Source organism: Nematolebias whitei, chromosome 14 (assembly GCF_014905685.2).
Source record: "Nematolebias whitei isolate Nwh7 chromosome 14, NemWhi1, whole genome shotgun sequence".
NCBI lineage: Eukaryota > Metazoa > Chordata > Actinopteri > Cyprinodontiformes > Rivulidae > Nematolebias > Nematolebias whitei.
Genome location: NC_056511.1, coordinates 44,516,258 through 44,524,793, shown reverse-complemented (window position 1 = coordinate 44,524,793; position 8,536 = coordinate 44,516,258). Strand labels below are relative to the sequence as shown.

The 8,536-nt window shown below is 42.6% G+C and overlaps 1 protein-coding gene across 1 annotated transcript in view; it reads left to right on the top strand.

Moving 5' to 3' along the window:
• The first annotated feature begins 617 nt into the window (after positions 1 to 617).
• Positions 618 to 8,536, top strand: part of si:dkey-250d21.1 — an 18,998-nt gene continuing 11,079 nt past the window's right edge. Inside the window, exons 1-3 of the mRNA XM_037687720.1 lie at positions 618 to 798; positions 4,895 to 5,015; positions 7,092 to 7,199. Coding sequence (XP_037543648.1) covers positions 704 to 798; positions 4,895 to 5,015; positions 7,092 to 7,199 — 324 coding nt within the window. The 5' untranslated portion in view covers positions 618 to 703. The remainder of the gene's footprint in view (positions 799 to 4,894; positions 5,016 to 7,091; positions 7,200 to 8,536) is intronic.

Sequence of the window (8,536 nt, the reverse complement as noted above, 5' to 3'; positions counted from 1 at the left end):
TATATATATATATATATATATATTCTATGGAATCCAAAAAAGTTCAATCTGGTCCTCTGGACATTAAAAAATAAATAAATGTAGATATGTTTCATCTCTCATCCGAAAGACTTCCTCAGTCTGAGGTGCTGTCTGAGGAAGTCTTTCGGATGAGAGACGAAACGTATCTACATGTATTTATTTTTGAACGTCCAGAGGACCAGATTGAACTCTCTTGGATTTTTCCACCTGGATTATTGAGCAGCATCAGGATATTCTATGGAATGTTATGAAATCCGAGAATTATGTGTGAAAGTGAATCATCTCGTCAGGCCTCTCTTGTAAATGAGTCCTGGAGGCTCAGTGGGACCTACGTGTGTAATAAAGGTTGAACGTTGACCAGAACGCAGTTTGTCCAAGGCCAGATGCGCCAGCTGCGCCACGCTGCCCCCTTCCGGTCTGCTGTGGAACTGCACCGACTAGTTCCTGGTTGTTGGAAAACACGCTTTCGGCGACTGTTCGCGTTGCTCACAGCTTGAACTTTTAAAAGCATGGATTTAGCTGGTTCTTAGTTTGCTGAAGGGATCTGAGACGAAGCCCCCATCTAAACTGTAGTGTGTCTGTTGCAGGTTTGCTCAAGGTATGAGTGTGTAGTCCGCTTCCTACAAGGCTTCTACTCTGCAACCGCTAGCTAACTTGCCTGCTAGCTAGCCTCCAGTTCAAAATGACTGAGCACTGCGCTGCAGCGAGCTGCGACGACCAGCAGCAGCCATCCGAAGACACCACTCCGCTCTTCAGCTTTCCTCTGGACCCAGAGCGGTAAGATCCTCGATCCTTTGGTGCACACGAGTGGATCCCGCCGCCTGCACATTGAACGTGTTAGCTTGGGAGTGCTAGCATTAGCGTTAGCCTCTCGTCACGTTAGTGACCCAACTCCTGGAAAATGGCGCAGACTCAGCGTTACTCCTGAATCCTGGGACAATCACAGTCCCCTCACTGACCGAGCCTCGGAAACAGACGCAGTTCGTCACATGTGCACTTCGGGCTAGCTTTGAGACGGTTTGTCCAGAGAGCGAGAAGCCGAAGCGAAATCAAACTTTGTTAGTAAGAGTCGGTGGAGCCGCCGTCCGGAGAGATGCCCGGGCTCGGAGCAGAGCCACGAAAACACGCAGCGAATCTGATCAAAGCAGATAATCTGGGATCAAAGCAGATAATCTGGGATCAAAGCAGCCATAAATCGTCCAGTGATTGGTTTTTATTTAGTTGGTTTACTTGTAAATAAACTTTATTTTCTACATGTCCGTAAAACAAAACGTTCCCCTTGTGAAACGATGTGAATGTTTACGAAGCGTTCACGCTGTTGTTTTTCCTTCAGGACGTTTTCTTGACCCGCAGGTCCCGCAGTTACCGCGGTCCCCCAGTTACCGCGGGTCCCGCAGTTACCGCGGTCCCTCAGTTACCGCGGGTCCCGCAGTTTTTGTGCTCTTGCAACGAATCATAAATCAAAACGTTCAGCTCTTCCAGGACTATGCTATGACTTTTGGTATTGGTGCAACTTTAGCTTTTTGACATATTTAACCCTTTTTGCCTTTTTTCCTCATGGAAAATGAATTGAGCTCATTTTACATCCTTCAAATCTTTAGATGTGTTTAAAACCTTTTCCTGCTTTCACGTTGAGTTCTGCTTCAGCTTCTTCCTTGAGCAAAAAATAAAAAAATTCAGCTACTTTCAGCTGTTTTGTGCTCCTTTCAGCTTCTTTCTGCTAACCACAAAACTTTTGTGCTTCTAACTTCTTTCAGCTAATTTCTGCAAGTTTCACCCTTTTTAATATTTCAGCTATTTCAGCTAAAATTTAGCTGCTTTACGCTAATTTAAGCTTTTTCAGCTACTTCCACATTTTTTGCACTCTAAAAAAAATTCAGCCTAATTCAGCAAACATGTGCTCTCCACTTCCTTCTGGTAATTTTAGCTTCTTTCCGTCTTTAGCTACTTTTCAACTAATTTTTTTGTGCTATTTGGGGTGGGGGGGGTCAGATAATTTCTAACTTTTGTGCTCAGTTCTGCTTTTAGACTAATTTGGCAAACGTCGTTCTTCTGCTAATTTAAGTTTGTTCTACGTCATTAGCTACCTTTTTAGCTAACTTTAGCTCATTTCAGCTGTTTTCAGATAAATTCACATTTTTGTGGTAATTTCTGCTACCTTTAGCTTAATTAACCTCTTTCTGCCAATTTCAGCTTGTTATACTCATTTCAGCTTTTTCTGTTATTCCAGCTACTTTTTAGCTGTTTTTATGCTCAATTTAGCTTTTTCAGCTAATTCCATTGTTTTTTTTGTTTTTTTTTAGCTCATATCAGCTCCTTCTACTTGCTTCTAGTACTTTGGTCTTCTATCTGCCTTTTCAGCTGTTTTTTTTTTTTTTTTTTTTTTAGCTAATTTACTCATTTTTGTCAAGTCAAGGTTCTTTATTGTCATTTGCATTGAATGTGGTGCATGAGGTGGAACGAAATTGTGTACATAGGGTCCCAGTTACATCATCAATTGAATTCAACAGCAAAAATATAAAGTGTAAAAAGAAACGGTAAATAAGGATCTAAGAAACGAGCGTCCAGCAGTACGCTCAAAGATCTAAGATGCACGCCAGTCGCTAATCGTGCAAAACAACAGCCGCGCGATTCTCATAGGTTCAGTTCAGCTAAAACTTACACGCTTAATGTGAGCACCAAACTTAACGTGAGCACTAAACTAACGTAAACTAGGATTTATTCAAAGCATGCAACAAAAAAACAGAAACAAGGCGGTAAAAGTACAAAAATAAATAAATCTACAGCAGCATGGTCCAATTGGCAGAGTGGTTCTGATGACAGAGAGGTTTCATTTAGCAACATGGTCCAGTTGGCACCATGGTGCTGTTCGTAGAGGTTCACCGATTATCAGCCCCGATTTCCTTAATTTTAGGTAATCGTAAATCAGCCGATACTTGCATGAGAAACTGATTTTTTTTTTTTGTTGTTTAGTTTTAACAACAATTGTGTGAACTTCATTTATATTTCAGAGCACGACCTCATGGCCAGTTAGAACCAGTTTGTATTGTTTCTAGGATGTTGCTCAAGGGTGTTTTTCAATAAAATAATAATGGAAAATTGAAGGTGCATCGTGAACTTATAACTCCTGACAGTGTCGCTTATAAAACAAAATCGGTATCGGCCAAAATTGCAACGGGCAGGTCAAGACTTCTTAGAAGTTGGTGATCGTCCAGAAAACTGCAATCGGTGCGCCCCGAACTGTTAGCGTCATGGTCTTGTTAGCAGCGTTAGCAGGTCCAGTCAGCAGCTTGATGGTAATAATTTCCTTGCGGAGCCGAACAGGTCTCTAGAGTCTGGTTCGTGCAGACAGATGGAGGATCATGGAGACATGACAGGACTGAGGCTGGAAGGACCGAACCACGATGGAAGGCAGCGACGCAGAAACCTCCACAAGTGTGTCGCGGTCATACCCGTAGTGTGGCGCAAAAAAAGTTAAAAACAACAGGAACATAAAAGATTCTGCTTATTTAAACTTACCATAATTCAGCAAACATGCATTCTTTCTGCTAAGCTAGGCTTGTTCATCCATTTCAGCTATATTTCAGTATGCTTTAGCTCATTTCAGCTGTTCTTCAGAAAATTCTTCTGCAATAAGCATTCACACTGCTTTTTCGCAGGAAATGCAATTTCTTTAGTTTCTTTTATTGGTTCATCTGTTTTTTACGAATGATTAAATTAACTAGTCGACATCGTTCTTGTAAGATCGGTAAAACAAATCTTTTAGCAGCAGAATAATCGAATCATAACGAGTCGTTAATCATCTGGGTCACACGGCAGTAACTTTATTTTCTTGAAGTGTCAACAAGGTCCCAGGAAGGAAAGGCCTAGCGTTCTTTAATTGAATGCACATCACCCGCCACCTTTCGTGGTTTAAACTACGGTCATCGTAATGAGAAGTCGTAGCCACTTCGACCAAACCTTAAAATCTGCATTCCAACATCTTTTGTGATGTCATGTCGGTGTTCTGAGAAGGACTGCCAGCTACTACCACACCAAATTTTAGCTCCGTATATGTAAAATCAGCTGGGTTTGAACTATTTTAGTGTATTTTAATGTCTGTTGGCTGTGGTGGCCATTTTGAATTGGATTCACTCCAACAAAAGTTTTAGGTGCACATCTAATACGGTAATTTCTTTCTAAGTTTAATTCAACTTTGTTCAGTAAGAAGTTTCATAAGATATTTTCCCAACATATAATTGAACATAGACACAGTTAAAGACAGCATTGCTCACCTTTCTGAGGCAGGCAATTAAATCTGAATATACAGTAGTCCCTCGTTTATTTGGGGGGTTCCATTCCTAGCCCACCCCACCCTGCGATAAGTGAAACACCACAAAGTAGAAATAGTAATAAGTAGTAGTTTATTTTAATATTTATATAGATGTATAGTAAGGCGTTTTAAACTCTTGCAATATTCTAAGCGATGTTTCTAAACGCTCTAAAAGAAAACAGAATGTCATGATTTCAGCTCTCTGCCACCTGCCGCTCTTGGCCACGCCCACTTCTCCACTGCCGTCGCTGGCAGGTGGCAAATATGACACGCTGCAGGGGGGAGCTTTTCCCTGCACCCGTGTGCTGCGCACAGGTGCAGCAGGTTCTGAATCATTAAAATTGATTTAAAATAAACAATCCGTGCAGCTCATCCATCAGTCAGCCAGTTGTGTCATGTCCAGTCTTACTTGGAAAAACCACGAAAGTCGAAGTAGCGAGGGACTACTGCATACTTAGTTGTTGTGCCCAGAGCTTGCACAGCACTATCTGAGGGCCAGAATGTCGTGATACAAATATCTTAGACACTTGAACCTTGACGACTTTCTTCTTGACTTTTCAGCTGCAAGCAATGGTTGGACAACTGTCACCGGCAGGATTTGGCATCCGAGCCTCCAGAGCAGCTGCACAAGTTGTACAGACTTTGTGCGAAGCATTTTGAGCCCTCTATGATGTCTCACCAGGTAATACCCAGACCCTGTAGCTCATTGCCTTTTGGTCAGTTCAGCTCCTACACTCTGCTGTAATGGAGGCAGTATGTACCTCAACATTGTCTTGCTGAACAATCCAGAAAAGCACGTGTCTAAAGACCTGCATATAGTTTTCTGCATCGAGGACACCTGTATTATGAAATTCTTTATCAAAAGGGTTCGTGAACGATCGGCACAAGATATTCAGACAAGAGGGAAAAATAAAACACAGAGACTGTTACTGCTAGGAATAATAAGTGTCATTTATTAACCTGCCACAGAAAACAGCCAAGCAAGAACATGTACACTCGTACACTCTTAACACACAAAATGATATGAAAGAACTTCTCACCGTGACACTGGCCGGGAAGTCGTTTTCGACCCAGGTAAAGAAGAATCACATCATCAACTGCATGGCACCGCGCGCGCTGGTCCACACAAGACTTCCCGGCCAGTGTCACGGTGAGAAGTTCTTTCATATCATTTTGTGTGTTAAGAGTGTACGAGTGTACATGTTTTTTGCTTGGCTGTTTTCTGTGGCAGGTTAATAAATGACACTTATTATTCCTAGCAGTAACAGTCTCTGTGTTTTATTTTTCCCTCTTGTCTGAATATCTTGTGCCGATCGTTCACGAACCCTTTTGATAAAGAATTTCATAATACAACACCTTTTTAGATGTGTAAGCTGCCTCTGCCATAGGCACTCATGCACCCTCATACCATCAGAGAGGCAGGCTTTTGAATGGGCCCTTTTATTTTTAGTGCGTTGAATGTCTGTGCTGTCTAAAACTGAATTTTAAATTTCTATTTGTCTGACCACAGATCAGTTTAAATGAGCTTTGACCCAGAGAAAACAGCAACTTTTGTAGATGGTGGTTACGTATGGTTTGTGCCCGACCTTCTGAGATTTGGCTTCTCTTAAAATCCAACATCTTTCAGTCAGGTCATCTGGACAGTTTCTTTTTTTGTGCTGAAACGTTTCGCCTTCGATCCAGAAGGCTTCATCAGTCAAGGAAACACACAACAAAACTGATTCTTCCCCCAACAGCTTACTCCAAAGTGGAACAAACCAGTTCTGCTTGTGATAAGATGGTCTCTTTGGCACGCCCCCTCCTCCGTTGCCGGCCCTCTTCCTTCAGGCGTACCAAAGAGACCATCTTATCACAAGCAGAACTGGATTGTTCCACCTTGGAGTAAGCTGTTGGAGGACGAATCAGTTTTGTTGTGTGTTTCCTTGACTGATGAAGCCTTCTGGATTGAAGGTGAAACGTTTCAGCACAAAAGGAACTGTCCAGATGACCGGACTGCAAAATGTTGGATTGTACACCTGGATTATTGAGCTGCAGTAACGTTAACAAACGTAAACACACCAGCTGGAATCCCCGACACAGCTCCGTCCGGTCGTGGAGATGATGAATGAGACCGTTCAACACTCACAGGCTGACTTTAACACTGGGGGGTGCTGTCCTTCTCTCCTTGCAGAAAAACACGGATCAACATGCTCATAGATTGAAGCCATTCGAGCCACATGCGCCGCACACGTGAACCCCGTCTGTGGGCGTAACCAGCACCATAGACATGCAAGCTGCTGTATAGACAGCTCTGGGTGTAAACACAGTCTGTTTGTCATATGTCTGTGTTTTACCTGCGTGTGCTGAAACCACGTGACACGTTACAGCCAATACCGAAACTTGACACAGACAAAAGAGTGACGTTTCGATCCACACACCGACAGACGCAGTTCGGTCGGTGCTGTAAAAGAACCTCGGTTCGGTACTCAGCTCTACATATCACTTGTTTTTTACACTTTTGTTTCATGGGTTCCATCTTTTAAAAGATGTTGCTGCCATAAAATTCTAAAAACCTTTTCCTCTTAAAATTAGTGCATTTCCTTAAGGATTTTTCATGTTTTCTGTGTACTCTGTTACATAAATACACTCAGCAGCGCTAACCTTTATCTGTTTTTCAGAAAGGTTTTGGCACTAATTTAAAAACGTTTCCTTGAAAAAAAATTGTCAACGATAAAAGCAAACCATCTACTTTCCTTAACCTTGATCTACTTTTTTCCAGACTGCATCCAGTTGTGTGTTAAAGGAGGATGCTGTTCCTACAATATTTAATGAAACGACGCCTATGGACGAACAGCCGGCTGCTAGCAGGAAACGAGCCAGAGATCCTGTAAGTATTTACTGACTTTTCAAAAATGACACAGGGCTGGACAATAATTCAGTATCGATATATGTTGTGATAAACTTTTATTCAATAACGCTGGTATGAGTTTTAAGCACATTTTCAATATTTCGATATGATGACAGCGTTTCACTGACGCATTTCTTCTTCTGTCGGGGCTGAAACTGAAGCGGCCGCTTCAGTTTCAGCCCCGACAGAAGAAGGTGCGACACAACAAGTGCGTGGTGACGTAGATGTTACGCAGAGCTCGAGTCCAGAAGGAGTCGGCGGTAGCAGGCTAGGCTAATCTCAACGCACGTTAAGTTTTCTCTTCAAAGTGAGTGCTCATGACGTCAGAACGTGACTGAACAAGCTTTAACGAGCAAAGAGGAAACAGATGACATCACTGAGGAGAGAGGAACGACTGATTCAGTGGTGTGGACGTGGTTCGGCTGTTTGAGGTCCGATAAACTGCAGGTTTCAGTCGGTGCGCTGCAAAATGTGACGGAGGGTCGTTCCAACTAGTGGTGGAACATCGAGCTGGTTCCACTCGATAGAATCTGCTGAGAGTCAGAAGATGAAGCTCGATAAGGTTTGAGCCAACGTGTCCCTGAAGCACCCACAGCTGTTTCAAGAGACAAACTCATGCAGAAGTTTGCTGCATGAGTTCAGAGATTCTCTATTGTCATTTCACCTCATGTGGTACATGTGGTGGATCAAAGTTATGTACACAGGGTCCCAGTTACATCCAACAATAAAATGTAAAAGAAAAACAGTCATAAGATATGAACTAAGAAAAACATCAGCTAAAGATATGCTAAGCACTAACAGCATAAAAACAATAAACACAATACGCCGAACAGCAGCACGAACATGAGTAGATGAACATGAATCAGCAGCAACATGAAACAGATCAGCAGCAACATGATACAGATCAGCAGCAACATGAAACAGATCAGCAGCAACATGAAACAGATCAGCAGCAACATGCTACAGATCAGCAGCAACATGAAACAGATCAGCAGCAACATGAAACGGATCAGCAGCAACATGAAACGGATCAGCAGCAACATGAAACAGATCAGCAGCAACATGAAACTGATCAGCAGCAACATGAAACTGATCAGCAGCAACATGTTACACATCAGCAGCAACATGATACAGATCAGCAGCAACATGAAACAGATCAGCAGCAACATGACACGGATCAGCAGCAACATGAAACAGATCAGCAGCAACATGGTACAGATCAACAGCAACATGGTACAGATCAGCAGCCACATGATACAGATCAGCAGCCACATGATATAGATCAGCAGCAACATGAAACAGATCAGCAGCAACAT